The sequence below is a fragment of the Puma concolor genome, chromosome B3 (genome assembly GCF_028749965.1).
Source record: "Puma concolor isolate L17-30 chromosome B3, mPumCon1.1.hap2, whole genome shotgun sequence".
NCBI classification, from domain to species: Eukaryota; Metazoa; Chordata; class Mammalia; order Carnivora; family Felidae; genus Puma; species Puma concolor.
Window position 1 is genome coordinate 31,449,503 of NC_141672.1, and position 17,207 is coordinate 31,466,709.

Consider the following 17,207-nt stretch of genomic DNA (forward strand, 5'->3'; position numbering starts at 1 on the left):
ACCAGAACCCCAGGAAGTACCACACGAGTGTATTTTCCTTTGCTGCATCTCAACTATTGAGTCTGAGAGAGGGAGTCTTAAAAAAACAGCGAGACCCACAGGCACCGGGGTGAGTGGAGGGGGTAGGTTAAGGGCAGAGTCAGGACCACGGCCTGAGCAGGAAATGCAGCCAGGCGGGCATGACTGGGCCTCAGAGGAAACAAGCAGCTTTGTGCACCCTTTATCGAGTGTCCTGAACTGGGGACCCAAAAAGGTACTGGATTTGTTGGGATCCTAGTAAGTGGGGTTACATTTTGAAACCCAAATTGAGAGCCAAGTTTAGCTCAGAAGGAGGGGGAAAAAATCACCAGGGAACAAAGCATGATCTGAAATCGGACTCCTTGCCCAGCAACCCAAAAGCCAGAAATGTCCCATAGCAGCACTGTCCCCAGATAGCAGCCTGAGTGAAATTAATGTCAGGCAAAAACGTCTTCTACTGCTTTAGCCCCTTTTTTGTGCTACCATCCCAACCCCCAAACCTTAGGAAATGTGGAACCCACTTTCCATTTCTTTTACCCAAACAGCCAAGGAAGGTTCAGTCCATTATTAATTTGATTGACAGACAAATTAACTGAAAAAAAACCTATGCCCACTGAAGCATTAACTCAAACTGAGCACTTGAATTTCACTACTAAGTGAAAAAAATGACTTTTCTGCTTAAAGGAATTTCAGAGATTGAGAAGCAAGTGGGGAGCCTGGGAAAGGAAGGGTTAAGAGTGATTACGAAACATTTTAGAGAAAGAGGAGAGTCCAAGCAGTTCTGCCCACTAGAGACATAATGCGAGCTGGTAGCCACGTGAGAAAAATAAAAGGGAACAGGTGAAATGAGTTTAATACTATATTTTTATTTAATCCGATATATCTAAGATGCTATCATTTGAACATGTAATCAACAAATATTAAGAAATTAACAATGAGATGTACATCCATCTAAATCTAGTGTGTATTTTACATGTTCAGCACTTCTCACTTTGGACTAGCCACGTTACAAGGGTCCCTTGGCCACAGGAGATGTGTGGCTCCTGACTGCATCACATGGGTCTGAAGGTTAGGTCTTGACTTGGGAAATGGGGTTGTATGGTGGGTGCATAAGCCAGTGGAAGGTGCTGCTCTCTTAGGACCTTGTCTGCATGTCTCAGGCATAATTTCTGGGTTTCTAACATGTACCCCACAATGCTCCCTTCTCCCACGTCCCCACGAGAGACACAACTTTTGAGAAGGGCTGCCTCTTCCTTTTTTTTTTTTTTTTTTTTTAATGTCTGTTTATTTTCGAGAGAGAGACAGAGACAAAGCATAAGCAGGGGAGGGGCAGAGGGGCGGAGAGAGAGGGAGAGAATTAGAAGCAGAATTAGAAGCAGGCTCCAGGCTCCAAGCTGTCAGCACAGAGCCCAATGTGGGGTTCAAACCCATGAACTGTGACATCACGACCTGAGATGAAGTTGGATGTTTAACCGACTCAGCCACCCAAGCGCCCAAGAAGGGCTGCTTCTGAGGTACGTGCATTTGCTGGGGTCCCTGCCTGCTCAGTCTCAGTCCACATCTTCAATCAGCAGCTTTTCTTACAGTTCTCTTGCCAGTCCTCCCGACTCCCCAAAACTCTAAGTCAACCTTAATCTGACCCTCCACCCAAGGTTCTGGACCCCTTAGAACTAGCTTTGACAATGGCTTTCAAACTTTTTGGACCATGAGCCCAGTAACAAATTCATTTTACACTGTGATGCAGCACGACACCCCCCCCCCCCCCCCCCGCCACCACCACACACACACCCTTCCATTCTACTGTATTCTGTGTTAATCCACTTCATTAAAGAAACACACTGAATGCAGCCTCCCAAATGGATTTCGTGATCTACTTAAGAGTTACAACCTGCAGTTCGCAAAACACTGCTTTACGGAACATTTGACATGACTTTTAGCAGTTAATGACTTCTTATGTAATAAACCTTTTCTCTGATAGGAGGGAATGTCACCTCAGGCTTTGACATAATTTCTAGCTTTGATTCTGATCTCTCTGACAAAAAAGCTGCAATACTTTTCTGATTCTTAATAGAGGTATTACTGTAGTATGGTTTGAAATCTTCCATTTCTGACTAAATATGGCATATTATATCTCGTGCTCCGGTCTATAAATATAATGCAAGATTCCTGCAACTTGCAAAAGGGATATTAATTAACCCATTATTAATAGGCAATAACCCATGGGAAAATTTCCCTCCACCTCAAAATCAGGACTAGCTTTTGCTTCACCCCAGCAGTGGTCTGTTTAACTTGAAAACTCCATGGATCATATCACTCTACTATATATATAAAATACCCTTCTGTTGGGTGCCAACCACCAGCACATGCACAGAACATTACCACCGTGTGTCCTGGCACTAGCGTTTCCAAAATTTTCCTGTAGGCCATGTTTTCCCTTCTCCATACCCTACCCGCTAAGAGATTCTCTTGCTGAGTTTTTAAATTTCATGGCACTTCCTATGTACCTTTACAGGTACCGGCTGCTTCTCAAGTCCATATTGCATCATGGCTGATAATGATAGATAGGGATAATAGAAACGATAATAATGTACTATGAAATGGACAAGTTGCTTTCATCTTTTGGGCCTCAGCTTCTTTGGGAAACAAAAGGTTTGGAACTGGTCATCGCTAACTTCCTTCTAGTTCAAAAACTCTTTGAAATGGTCTCTTAAGCTACATGACATTTAACACTAAAACCAGTGAGAAGACTCCAAAGATTTTATCTTCTCTGTAGTCTATTTGGTTTCTACCACTCCTACTAACATATAGCTAGAAACCTTCTGCACAGTCGATAACAGAATGCAGTAGGATAAAGCCTAAGGAGGGAGAGAAGACTCATTCGCAGAAAATGAAAGACGACGGATTCGCAGTGCTAAACCTCGACCAACTCGCCATGTCTAATCACCTTCCAAGGTGAACAGACCACCCGATAGCTTCCCATCACTTACTTATCTCTGCAAATATAAGAATGATACGCGGAATCAAGAAGCGGGCAGTACACTGAAGACCAAAGATAAAGGCCAGCTTTTCGTGACCCACGTAAAAATTCACCAGGGGATTTTTATTATGTCATTCAGGTAAAGGTTGGTGTTGAGCAGTAACTAACACTGATCAGGGGCCAGGGACTCATCTGGCTGCACTACAACAGTAGGTACCACCACTGTCCCTGTTTAGGAGCTGACAAAACAGAGGCCTGGAGAGAGTCATCTGCCCAAGGCTACACAGCCAGGAAGTGGCAGAGCCAGGATTTGAACTCAAGGATTAACCCGCACGGGGGTCAGCCTTATTTTAATCACTAACTGAAGGCTACATCTACTCCCAGGCCCCAAACTTCTTCACTTCAAGTGACTACTGCATTTCACTCAGGGCACAGTCTGTGACAAACCTTTCAAGAGCTATGGGCCACAGGAAGTGCAATTTCAGTATTTCGGGGCTAAGAGACACATGGCGAGACGCTGAAACCCTGGTGGTTGAAAAGCCACTCCTTCTCCCTACTTTTTCAGCCTCTTTATTCTTTCTTTCTCCCTTAGTTTCTGATTACCCATCACTCTGTCCTTTTCCAACACTAAAAACACAGGTGGAAAAACCATCGTACAGCACACCCAACAGAGCATCACAACACTGGACTCTTGAATCAGCAGTCAGATGTCTTGAGGACAGCTAGGTCCCTAATAAGCCTTGTGATTTTTGTTTGGGAAAAATACTTAACCTCTTTGCACCCAAGCTCTTTGCCTGAAAAATGGGAGATCTGAACCAGACGAACTCTCACAGCCTTTCTGGCTCCAAAGCAGTAAGCTTATGCATTTTGAAATACTTGGGTTTTAAAATTGAGACAAAACTTTGTGATCCATTCTATTTAAAAGGTAATTTGGTCCTTTTATGTAACTTGTTTGTTTTTAGCTCTTCCTCCTGAATGGTCCTTGATTGCTTTCTTCAAAAGCTGTAGGCTAGCAGGCTTCAACAGAATAAAGGTCCACCACTCCCCCGCAACACCACTCGGAACATCACGATTAAATTTGGGTGAAACTGTTAATGGGGTGTTTTTCATCCTGCCAAGATGATGACCGCTGAGGATTCAGAGGTCACAGACACCAACAGATTAATGCTGGTCAGGTTCGGGTCCTGGCTCCAGCACTCCAGAGTCAGGATGGCTGGGGGTGAGGGCCAGGGCCCCCCCCTCCTCCTGCCACGTCTGATGGCTCACGCCCTGGGAAGCTTTCTGGTGGAGTCTGCAGGTAACCACCAAACCTCTTTTCCCAGCTGCCTGCAGCAGGCTATCCTGCTAGCTGGTCCTGCCTGACCACCTCCTCCTCATTGTTTTAATGGAAATGAAGACTTTTTTTTTTTTTTTAATGAGCAATACATAATAGGAGCTCAGGAGTTTTGCTTTACTCCCCCTGTCCTTTCTTCTCTTAAAAAACCCCTTTAGTTTGAAAGCAATTCATAGAGGATCTGCCTATATCCTAAGAAGAAGGAAAAGAGCCCTATTTTACTTTTATTATTGGAGCTCCACTTTGCTGTTAAATTGTCTTTTTCATTAAAACAAAAAGACCTGCCTTTCACAGCTAAGGACTCTCCCATGTGAATACACACGGGTGATCGCCTATGACCCCTGAGCATCCTGGGGACGCGAGAAGCAGGCAGCTGAGGGGCAGCGGGGCACAGGGTGCCTGGGGGAGGCCTGTTTGTTCCGCCTCACGCTGGAGCTGCAGGAACAGCCGACAAAGGAGACAGTGACTAGTCAAGGAACAGAGTAATTAGTTGCTAGGAAAACAGCAGTGGGAGTGTGAAGTGTGGAGGAGAAGAGAAAAATGACAGAAGAGCATTATCTTACTTTGTTGAAAATTACAGCAAGGTGCTAATGCTTCAACTGTTCCTTTGAAGTTGCTTCTAAAGGAGGGAAGGGGAGAGTGGGCTTCCGGTCCTCCAAAGGCATGAATGGCGCCATTTCACACCTGCCCAGAAGGTGTGACTGTGGGTTTCCGGATGGAAACTGTAGTGAAAGGCACAGAGCATGCTTCCCAGGGAAGGGGTTCTGCGGTGGGGGTTGGTGGGTGCGCTGATGATCTCTCATCCCAGCATCCCCATCCCACACCCTCAGGGGGGTACATTCCTAGCACCTCTCTGTCAAGTGATGCCCGCTCCACTGGCTAGGAGAGTGGCAATGAGTGACTCAGCAGCAGAGCTGAAGATTAAGACAAACACGGCTCATTCATTCAGGGGTGTGCGGAGCCGGTCTGTCCTGGCTTGCGAGAGCAGACTGTGAGCATCCGCCCCCACTCTGCCTTCAGTGGGTTCGTGCTGGTAGCTTGAAATCAACCAGAGGAAGTATTTACACCATGGGAATCAGCAAATGCTACAAATCAAGGTTCCTGTCCTCAACAGAAAGCGAATGTACCAGCAGATTCCTCCTGATACTGGTGTGTAAAAACCAGATCTGTGCCCCAAGCATACAGAGTAGTAGTTAAGAGCTTGGATTCTGAAGTGAAACTTAAACTTGCCAGATGAGCTTGGAAAGTTACTAACCTCTCTGAGTCTTGGTTTCCTTTAAATAGGAATGATATTAATACTATGACCTCATAAAGTAGTTATAGGGATTAAATGCACTAATCCATGTAAAAGTGTTTTTTCTAGGATCTGGCAAATTAAATTGTCAACACATTTTTTAGTTGTTTTTAGCAACACACCACAGAAGACCTATCTAGCTTAGTATACTGCTGTAGATAAACCATCTCCTACCATAGGCCTATCTCTCTAGGGCCAGGCCTTCTGACCCAACCTTTCAGTAACCACCAACCACAATTCAAAGTCAGCAATGTTGCCCATTCCACCCAATTCATCACATACACTCACGTACACCTATTTCCCTGCCCGCCCCCCCAACTGGGAGCCCAGAAGCCAGGGGAAAGGCCTCTGAACAGAAAGATGACGCCACACCATTTACAGACTCATTCTGAGAACATTAGTCCTCAGACCAGCGTCTTTAACTGTACTATAGGTAATTAAGGTTGACAAGTTACAAAGCTTGGTTATCGTCTCCAGTTTATAGCTGCCTGTTTAGAAGCAATCAAGTAGACAATGTGAAGGAGAGACCAAGGGACAGAAGACAGAGTGACCAGAGGAGAAGTACAGAGCAGCTGGAGAGCCCTGTAAGGACCTAGCAAGCACTTCCGTCCACCTCCAGAGTCATTCCTGAATCCCAGTTCAGCAAAATGCTTAACAGTGATGATGATGTGCTTGAGAAACCCAGAGAAGACCGGGGTAACTAAGGCAGGGCACGTGTTTCAGAATAACCCCCCTTCCCCCAAAGAGCTAAAATACAAAGTTCTGGATATTTTGGTTTCCAGAGAAATCCAGTCATCCAAAAGGGAGCATTTCTTAAAGGTATTAGACAAAGACAGCTCACCGTATTCTGACACAGGCACTTAGGCTCTGGGCCATCTAGGCAGTAAGCAGGATTCAGAAATACTACCCTGAGTGCGGTCTGGTCTGCAACACTTGATTTGAAGAACGGAAGTACATTCAGGTTGACATTGCTGCTTACTTCTTAAAAGACACAACCCATAATAACTGTTTACATATTCTGCCATCTCTTGTTCATGAATCTTTGAGAGCCCAGGTGTAGGACAGGTCACGTTTTGGCGGGGGGAAGGTTAGGGATATTGTCTTGGCTTTAGAAGGCCTAAGAATTAATTGCCAAAGCTTAAGAGAAACTCTTAGAAAATAATGGGCTGAAGGCAAATTAACAGATTGAAAAAAACTAGTGAAAATAACATGGACATGCCCAAAGGAGAAAAGAAACAGTTGATTAAATTTGTTCCATCAAGAAACCTCCCTAAAGACCGAGAAATTAAATTTTCACGAATGCTGCTGGCTGGGCAGGAACTGGGAGGGGTGGGGAGCTCCTGGGCTTCCCTCTGTGAAAGGCCGGGAACCAAACTGCCAAAGCATCACGAGCAGCACTAGCTTGTTTGAAGCCGATTCCCGACACAGATGCAGTTGAGCAAACACCTGCTAAGTCATGTCCAGGGTTCCAGGCTGAGACAGCAGGGGTCAAAATGGCATTCCGAAGTTTGGACAGAAAGAATCAGAGTGTCATGGAACATAAAGCAAAAAAGCCTGACGGTCTGTGTTGCTCAGGGTCTTCTAATAATAAGTGCTCAATGCTTCTCAGCTACTGGTGCAAGATGTTTAAGACGGGTATTACCAGACTTCTCTATCTGTAATGGCAACTTTCTAAATCCACAGATGTAAATCCTGGGAATGGTCCAAGTTAGTCACTCTTCCCAGCTGCTGCTGACACAGGCTGAAAGGGAGCTATGTCCCGAGTCAGACTTTCCACGGACGGAACTTTGAGCGCCGCATGTAACCCGGCACGCTTCGCGGCAGCCTCCTCCCCCACCCGGTAGGAGATGGATGTTCTACGTGGTGCACAAACCCGGCCTTGGATTCCTAGGTTCACAGCGGCCAACGCAGACCTACCTCCGTGGGGTGCAGTCGTCATGCGGGGGGATGATGACAACCTTCACCGTGACAGATGTTCTCAGGAGATCAATCATCTGCTCGTGGCTCAGGGTGGCCACCGCCACCTTGCAGATCTCCACCAGCCGGCTGCCCTGCCTGAGCCCTGCCTGCCAGGCATAGCCATAGGGCTCCACGTCGGCCACGATGCCCTCGTAGTTGACATGGAAGCCAAGCTGGCCTAGCCCATTCCTTCGCAGAGTCATCTCCACTGATTCACAACCTTTTGACACAAACTGGACAAGGAAACAAAAGGTATAATGGTTTAGCGCCATAGGGGGTTAAGTGGTGGACAGGGAACTTGGAAAACACTGCAAGCAGGGTGATTCTGAATACCCCGCTGCCGGCTGAGGAGCAGTGTGGTTATTTCCCCTTCACTAACCTCCATTCATTAGGCCAGAAAGAACATACTTGTTGCGTCCAAAGCACTCAATGACTTCACTGAACTTACAAGGAAACCCTCTCACAGAGACCTACGGGGAGCTGGCAGCCAAGAGAGACCGTATTCTGCCACTCGCTTCGCCCTTAAGAAATTCACGGCAGCACAGACACTCAATCGAACAATTCTTCTCGACGGCTAAAGCAGACTGGCTGGGCTATGTCGCCAGCCACCAGGGCAGTGGGACCAGGTCACACGCAAATGGTTTCCAACACAAACGCACAGCAAATGTGTCTTCTCCCACTGGTTCTACTTTTCCTTCTGAAAAAGGAGGGAAACCAAGTGTGACATAAACTCTGGGTTGCTTCAGATCACCAGGGAATTTTCAGAGGAGCTAAGAAAATAGCACCCACTAGGGCAACTTGGTTCTGGTCTGTATTGAAAGCTTTATGAGAGGGACACTGAATGTAGGCCAATGGAAGGAAAACACTCACCTGCAACCTCTTTACAATCTCCTTGATATCCTCGTTATTAATTAAACTCTCCACCGAAACACATTCTCCTCGCTCGTAGAAGATCTTGAGGCTGGTGTCAGTCGAGGTCCACCCTATCACATCTCTGCAGGAACAGTTGAAAACCACGCTCTTTGTTTCCTGCTCGATGAGGACGATGAATTCGTTGGAGACCCCCAACAGACAGTCTATTTCCATAGCTGTGTTGTAGTCTTTGGCCCGGACGGCCCACACAATGGCCCCCATGCTACTGAGTTCAGCTCCCGGATATGGCTTAGACTTCTCCTTCTTCTTGGAGGCCAGAGAGATGAATGGGAACTTGCCAGATGGGTCAATTGGGGTGTTGGTGACATTCTTTTCTGCCAGATCTTTCAGGTATTCCTGGCGGGTCCGAGTTGCCATGGCCCGAAACTTCTCTGATTTATGCGCAGCGTTTTCTGCGTTAATCACTTTGGCCAAAAGGAAGTCCCTGAACACATTTGACTTAGGGAAAGTGACCCCTTTGGGGATGGGAGGTCCAAAGGAAGGCACGTCTCTGGACCTGGTGACAGCCACACTAAGAGACAAAGCAAAGGTGAGAGAGGAGCGTCAGTCTCCTGAGCCTCGCGGCACGAGAATAAAATACACTTTCTCAAAGACAAAGACATCCCTCAGGAGGAAACTGTCACTGTCCAACAAGAAACAGTACATACTTCTATTTAACAGGAACACACCTTTCCATTCAACCACATTTAGGATTTAGGATTTAGAGAACATAAACTTTTCTGTTGGCCAAAAAACCCCAAAAGGCTTACAGTAAAAAAGTATTTCACTAACAGATAGTAAACCAAACATAACTCCATGAAGAAAAAGTTCATTGTAATATTCTACCTTTAAATACCTACTGATCATTTCCAAGCAGGGGTTATTATAATCAGCGTAACCTTTCACAACAGGCATAGATTTTGTAAGAACACAAATGTGGTCTCCATTTTAGACGTGATGCCTATATATGTGGACAGCTTATAATGAAAAATATCCAAAGATGCAGGACATAAAAAAAAAAAATGGATTAAATTGAAAAATAATTCAACAAACATTACTTGTTGACCTATGCAACCAGACCAAAAAGCATAATTTTAAAATGAAAATTGAAATTTCAGTAAGTATTAAAATGATTACGATTTTTACAGTAATAGCAACCATGTTTTAAAATTGTATTTTGGGGGCACCTGGGTGGCTCAGTCCATTACGTGTCCAACTTTGGCTCAGGTCAAGATCTTACAGCTCTCAGGTTCGAGCCCCGCATCGGACTCTGTGCTGACAGCTCAGAGCCTTGAGCCTGCTTCATATTCTGTGTCTCCCTCTCTGTCTGCCCCTCCCCCCTGCTTGCATTGTCTGTCTATGTCTGTCTCTGTCTCTCTCTCAAAAATAAACATTAAAGAACTTTTTTCTTAAAATCGTATTTTAAGCTGAGCTATTCTTTGGTCCACTTTCTCTACATTTGGTATTTGATTCTGATAATTTATTTGTGAGGAAAATATTTTCCTTTTCCTCTTCCTTTAGGCAAGATCAATTTGAGAAATCCTGCCCCAATCACTTCTTCTGCATAATACTGCTAAAATTGGGCCTAAGATAAGGACCATATGAGCATCTGTAATAACCTATTATTTTTAATTTCAAAAGAAAAAAAATCATGTTTTTCCTAAAACAGTAACAACAGAAGTTAAATGGAAACAGAAAGGTTTTGTGTTTTCTACTCTGTTCTCACGGATCTCATTCTAGGACCTTAGCAAAGTCTGAGAGGGCTGGAAATGATGATTCTAACAGAGCAAACATCTCTCTTTTCAAATTACCTAATTATTTAAAAGTGAGTCCATATGCAATTGTACCAACTATTAGGGCAGCAATACAAAATGCTTTTTCTGCATTTCCAAAATGGAAAAGTCATAACCAGAGAGTGTACATCTTTCAAAGTAAATTGAAGAATTCTGGTTCCATTACTATTTTTGTTTTCTTTTAAGAAGGGTTTACTTTAACATATTTAGCTTTGTGTTTCAAAAAATGATTATTTCTTGTGACAACAGGAGAAATAAATAAAAATCAGGAACCTCAGGACAGAAGGTACCTATTTTGTCTGAAGATGCCATGGAATGCCCTATTTGTTGGTTTTCATAAATGTATGTATGTATGTATGTATGTATTTATTATTTTAAAGGACTATTTAGTTCACTTCATGACAAAGAAAGCTGGCAAGCAACACTCCCTTTTCTAACTGGAGAAGGGAATCCGCAAAACCTCCATATGCATTATAGCCTAATTAGACCAGTCTTAGAAAGGCAATTTTTCTCATCTATTGTGAACTGTCTGGCTTCAATGCTGACAGCTGTATAATTTTAATTTGATCATTTTTTCAAAAGTCAAGCGAAAGATGCTAAAATCCAGATATGCTAGCTTTTCTAAGAGGAATCCTGTAAGGATCCAGAAATACTCATTTTTAAATTGGCAATTTCTTCTCTTGCTAATTTCACTTCAAATTGTCACTCTTTCTCAAGAAGCAGCTGTGGTTTTCTCTTAAATAAGGAGAGGAAAATGCTTATCAGGGGGCACCAATATGAGAACCATCTATCCATTTGCCCCTTAAACTTACTTAAGGTTTTTTACAGATCTACTTATTAACTGTTAGAACTTTAGACAAACATATACTGAAAACCCAGTGATAATTAGAAGCCTCTAGAATGAACTATGAGGGAAAGAACTGAATCTTGAACATATAATTATCGATGAATCATCATGGTAGGGAGGTAAATGATATAGGAGCTAAAATCAGCTTTGCATCATTAGAAACAGAACACTTATGGAAGATAAGGAAGATGATACCCTGGGATGCTTTTTTCAAACAAAGGGTTTCATTTTGGGTTCATCTAACTTCAAGGTTTTCTACAAGGTTAAAAGCTCATTAATTTAGATGCCACAGATTCTGAACTCCTGATAATAAGGCCTGCTTTAAGCTCAGCCGAAAGTATTTTTGCCTCTAAGAAGCCTTTCTAGAACTTCAGTTGGCTATATATAGATGCTTAAGATGTATTAATTATAAATGGTTCTTGCTATTTTTAAAAGCAGATTCCAAAGGGCTTCTGCTTGGACACTCGTTAGCCTCATAGGCAATACTCTGTCTCCTCAGAAATAATACATTCTTTACAATCACAACCATGCCTTATGTGATCAGCAGTATTGAGGACTAGGATGTTCTACTCAGGAGGGTTACCCAGCAGCCAGAAGTTCAGAGGCTGAAGCAATTAGGGAAAGGTAGCACTGGAAGAGAACACAGAGAATTCAGTGTTCCTTGAACTGTCAATAAAATCTTGAGTTTCATCTTAAAATTCATCTTGAACCTGCATTCTGCTGAGGAGTATCTGCGTCCGTTTTAACACAGAAACATGCTCCGTCCCTCAAACCCTGGGAGTATGACCGAAGGACCAGGAAGGTGTCCTGAGTTTTACTGATGTTTGGCCTATCCTTGAACCTCTACTTGAGCCGCTGCTATGAATTCTTCACCTCTCCAGGAAACAGGCTGTGAGAAGTAAAGTGATGTGCCCAGAGCCTCTCACAGAGAGCCAGGACTGGAATTCGAACTTCTGGGTGGCCAGCAGCGTGCTCTATGACAAGACCATACTATTCCCCCTAAAGGAACATTTTTAAACCTTGCACTCTTGAGGCACTTGCAAAAGGGACCATCCGTCCACAAGAGTCACGCTGTGGAAGAGACCACCATTAGGCTGGGCTTCATAGCATTTGCTGGCATCAAAGACCCTGGATAAAGTAGCAGATCTTGACACCCAAAGCCAATTTCAAGATGATACATAGGAATGTTCCAGAGAAGTCTGAACAGAAGTCTCAATGGAAAAAAAGTGAGAAGACAACAATGCCTGAATTTCTGAAGCACCGTGGAAATTCCAATAAACAATTCCAACCCCAAATTTAGAAGGAAGAGGACTCAATGTCAAAACGGTAGAGGGAGGTTTCCCCTTCTTGGAGCCTGGATCAGACTGCCAGTTTGGGGAGCATTCTGAGAAAGCAGGCCCAGGCAAAGGACAGGAATGACCAGCGGCAGAACAAATGTGTGCCTGTCATTCACTCCCTGGGGGGCTCTCGACTTCTAACAGGATCCATTCCCCCGCACTCATGGGGCACCTACTATGTGTCAGGCACTGTGCGCACGTTGAGGATCAAGGATGAGAGGTCACACAGGCTCAGCCTTCCAGCAGTTCAAAGTCTAGTGCGGCTACATCCAGTGGTTTGAGAGCTCTCGTGGGAGGTGTGGGGTGCTACTGAAACCACTTAAGAAAGGCATTTACCTAATAATCCTGGGAGGGCAGGGGAGCCCTGCCACAAAAAGAAAAGCAAGAATTCGTCAGGTGAAGGAGGGGCAGTGGTGTGTAGGAAGAGGCATTCTGCACTTCTCCCCAAATGGTTTTAAACACCAAGAGTAACATATTCAGGTTTTTGTCTCAAAAAGGTCAGCTACACTGGACAACAGGGATGCTGACTGTGGCTTGAGACGGACCTTCTGAAAAAATTTCCACCACTTGACCCACTTTGATTTTTTTTCCTCCTAGCTGAAGCTTGCATATTTACTTATTTTTATTCAAGAAAAGAAGGGCGTGCACATTTAATATGCACACACCACACTCCCTGCCTACACTAGATACTTTACTTATGGGATTTCAAGTAGATGTCAAGCAACCTTCCGCTGCACAGAAAGGGAAATTTAAGATCTGAGAGGTTTGACAATCTGATCTGATTCCAAGTGCTTTTTGCACTATATCATACTGCTGCCTTTCAGCATTTATTATATTTTAACCTCTGAATATGGAAATCTTTGAGAGGAGAAACCTACATTTCTACCTTCCTAAACATACTGACCACAATTTAACACTTGTTTTCAAGGCTCAGGTCATTAAAACCACTTACTACTACACTAGTTTTAAAAGTAATAATTCTTTAACGTCATCAAATAGTGAGTCAATGTTCCAATGTTCAGTTGCTTAAGATGTCCTAAAACTTTAAAAATCTTTTTATCTAACATGGGTCCGAATAAGGCCCACACGACACTGCAATTTGTCTTCTTCTTCTTCTTTTTTATTCTGTTAATTCCCCTCCACTTCTCTCATTCTCTCTTTTATTTCTTGCATTTACATGTTGAGGAAACAGGGCTGTTTGTCACACAGCGTTGCCTGGAGTCTGAGTTTTGCTGAATACAGGCATGTTTACATGAAGAACATGTAAACTGGCTCCTCCAGAGGTTTGATCAGATTTAGGTTCAATGGTGGGGGAGGGAACAAGACTAATTCATAGGTGCAGTTGTATCCTTCCATTATGAGACACACATTTGTCTCTTTTCGTGACATCTGCAACCTCTGAAGATCAGTGCCTGGGTCTCTTAATTCATGAGTTACTAAAAAATGCTGGGAAAAATTTTTACACTGTGTTTTAACAAAGTGAGGCCCTCGGGGGTGAGCTAAGTATATTCGGTCCTTTGTTTCCAAACCAAATGACTCCAGACTGCTGTGCTTACTCTTCACTTTGAGGTGAAGAGTTTTTCTACATCTCAGGAATCACTTAGTGATGTCTCACAGCACATCCTTGCCACTGAACAGTTCTTCATCTTTTTGATTTGTTGCTTCTAATCTGCTCTATCAACCAGGACCAGATAATTAAGCTCAGTGTAATGATACAAATAAAACAAGAGACCGGGGGCTCTCTTATCAGGTATGAGCATAAGCTTTAGTACAGACTTAGTGATTAATTTCTGAGTTCTTGGCTATGTCTACCGTTCAAGGTTAACTGGTCTCTGGAATTAGTTAGAAATAGTCAGTTTTTCCTATTATAAATAAATTATAAATTATGAACTTTCCAATCCCTAGAGAGATAGAACATCCATTATTTCAGGACCTCACTTCCACATCCACCATAGGATTTTTCTCTCGTTCCCCTATTATATCCCAGGGCCTAGAAGAGTGCCTAGCATACACATGATAAGAGCTGCAAAGAGCTGGTGAAAATAAATGAACAAGTTCCAAAGTTGTCTTTTTGTATACAAACTAATTTGCATGGTGACATCGGGTGAATTCTCCTAAAGCTCTCTTTATACCGTGCTACCGGATGGCCTCGCATTCCAAAGGGCTCCACTGCCTCGTAACCCCATCTATGGCAGCACCTCCTTCCGGCACCTGCCACCCCCCACCCTTTCCTCTGTCTACACTTCTGTCTACACCATTGGCCACTCCTAGAATTATTTCTTTTTCTGCCCCACTGAATTTCCTCCATCTATGCTCTAAAACATATGCCAAACCCCATTTTGTCAGTTCAACGTTCCTTATAACTTCAGCCTGTACGGACCCCGCACTTCTCCACCTGATCACAGCAAGAAGCTCCTTTGAGAAAACCCCTTTTGTGCTTTCCTCAGCACACGTACCAAGGAGATGTCAATAAGTAAATGTGAGTGTTCCCTGGGGAAAAAGCTCAGAACAAGAGATTTTCAATGATAAAAAGTATTTGAATCCCTCTAACTGTATCACTGTAGAGTTAAATTAGATTTAAATCTAATTTAGTAGAAATCAATGCAGCTCTATAAACTTTTCAACCAAAGTACAGTACATAAATGAAAGAGGCCCATAACTTCATATCCTTAGTATTCTGGGGAGTGGCTAGGGTATGAGAAAAACTCACAGGTACAGAAATTCTTTGGAAGACCTATTCTGCTTCATGATACATTTATTTTCAGAGAACATAAACCCTTCACACTCTTTCCCCCAAGCATTAACTACAAGAGAGTTGCCCTATCTGCTCTGGGACCTGAAGCATCTCCTGACATCCCCACACACTTCGGGAAACATGCCTACCTCACTTTGAGATGGACTGAAAACAATCAATATACCTCAAATTAATAACAGGAAAAGATCTCTACTTTCATTTCTTGTGATTCCTTTTAGTGATACTGCAAGTTGGCACGTGCTCTTGGATTTGCAAAAGGCCCAAGTTCACAGATTCTAAGCAGGGCACTGGGTCTTCAAACATGCTTGGCAACTAGGAAATCCCAGGCCAGCTCATGTGCCATGAGCTGGGGTGTTCACTGTCTTCCCACAAAGGGTCCAGCGTCACATTGCATGGTGGGGCTAAGAAGATGGGCTCGCCAGGCAGCAGATTAAAAATAACAGAGATAGCAAAAAGCATGGTTTTCAAGGCTGGGGTGGGGAGTTTTAAAAGAACAAGACAGGGGTGCCTGGGTGGCTCAGTTGGTTGAGTATCCGACTTTGGCTCAGGTAATGATCTCATGGTTTGTGGGTTCAAGCCTCTGTGTGGACAGCTCAGAGCCTGGAGTCTGCTTTGGATTCTGTGTCTCCCCCTCTCTCTGCCCCTGCACCCCCCCAAAATAGATAAACATTAAAAATTTTTTAATAAAAAAGAATCAAACAGACATCACTTCCTTCTCTAGCAAAGTGCTGAAGAAGGTTGAGAGACCTTTCCTCATGATCAGTCTATTTAGACTTACCCTGGCCATATTTTACATATTTTAAAAAGTGACACTCAATTCAGTCATTCAAAAGCTTTTAAAAAGCACGTCTGGAACAATCCGAGTATATGAGTCAACTTTTCCAGTTGCAACTTTTATGAAATCTAAGCATTATTTCCAATGAAAATCAAACATCCTAATTGAGATGAGCTGTAAGTCTAAAATGCACTCCAGATTCCAAAGTTTTACTCCAAAAATATGTAAAACAGGTCAGTAATTTTTAAAACTTAAAAATCACCTATTGAAATAATAATTATTTGGACATACCAGGTAAATAAAATGTATTATTGGGTCAAAAACTATACTGCTAAAATTAATTTTACCCATTTCTTGTTGCTTTAAAAAGTATGGCTATTAAAAAATACAAAATTAATATATGGCTTGCATTACATTTCTACTAGACGTCACTTTATGTAGACAATGGCTTTTAAAGAAGAAATCTCTAAAACAAACCGCGAAGCTTTTCGCTCCCAAACGTCATAGTGACCATTCCAAAAGGGGTTAGCTTTCTATCAGAGTTCCATGAAATCCTTGCATAAATCCAGTACAGAGTGTGTTTCAATTGCTTGGGGATATTTTCTAAGTGCAAATAGCCATCCCTCCCAGGTATAGTCAAATGTTCTGCACTTAAGTCTGTCATTCTATTCTAAATAATAGCCATGTTATTCTAAATAAAGCAGCTTCCAGGGACCAGATTCTTGGTAAGAGGCTGCAGATCTAGGTCTCTTCTGTTGGAGTTCCCACCCCCTTAGCCCCAGAGTTCTGGAGCAGCTTGTAGGTCAGCAGCAAGGGCAGCAAAGACCCGTGCTTCACAGGGCATGTGAGCGAGGCAACATGGCTGAGCAGTGAAGGGGCTGGGCTCTAGAATCAGACTTAGTGCATTACAATCTAAACTGCCTGGTACCAGCTGACCTCGGGCCAGGGACCTAGCCCCACTGCTTAAGCTTCCTCACCGAAAATGGGGGACAAAAACAGTACCTAATGCATGGGTTTTACAAATTAAATGAGGTAACCCATGTAAAGTGCCTAGAAATAGTGTTGGGCTTATCACCAGAGCCCAACATATACAGTTATTACGGGCTGTGCAAGGAAGGTAGTGGTTTACAGCAGTCCGGAGTAACCTTTCCTTGTTTTGTTCCCTGAACTTGTTTGCTCCCCTCCCGTAATTAACCTGCATTGACTC

At 43.4% G+C, this 17,207-nt stretch overlaps 1 protein-coding gene across 24 annotated transcripts in view; it reads right to left on the bottom strand.

Moving 5' to 3' along the window:
* The window catches only part of SIPA1L1 (signal induced proliferation associated 1 like 1), a 366,004-nt gene that overhangs the window by 56,690 nt on the left and 292,107 nt on the right, over positions 1-17,207 (bottom strand). For all 24 annotated transcript variants that reach the window (XM_086709388.1, XM_086709371.1, XM_086709372.1 and 21 more), the window contains 2 exons: positions 8,452-9,025; positions 7,540-7,814 (listed from right to left, as the gene is read on the bottom strand). In XM_086709388.1, coding sequence (XP_086565514.1) covers positions 7,540-7,814; positions 8,452-9,025 — 849 coding nt within the window. The remainder of the gene's footprint in view (positions 1-7,539; positions 7,815-8,451; positions 9,026-17,207) is intronic.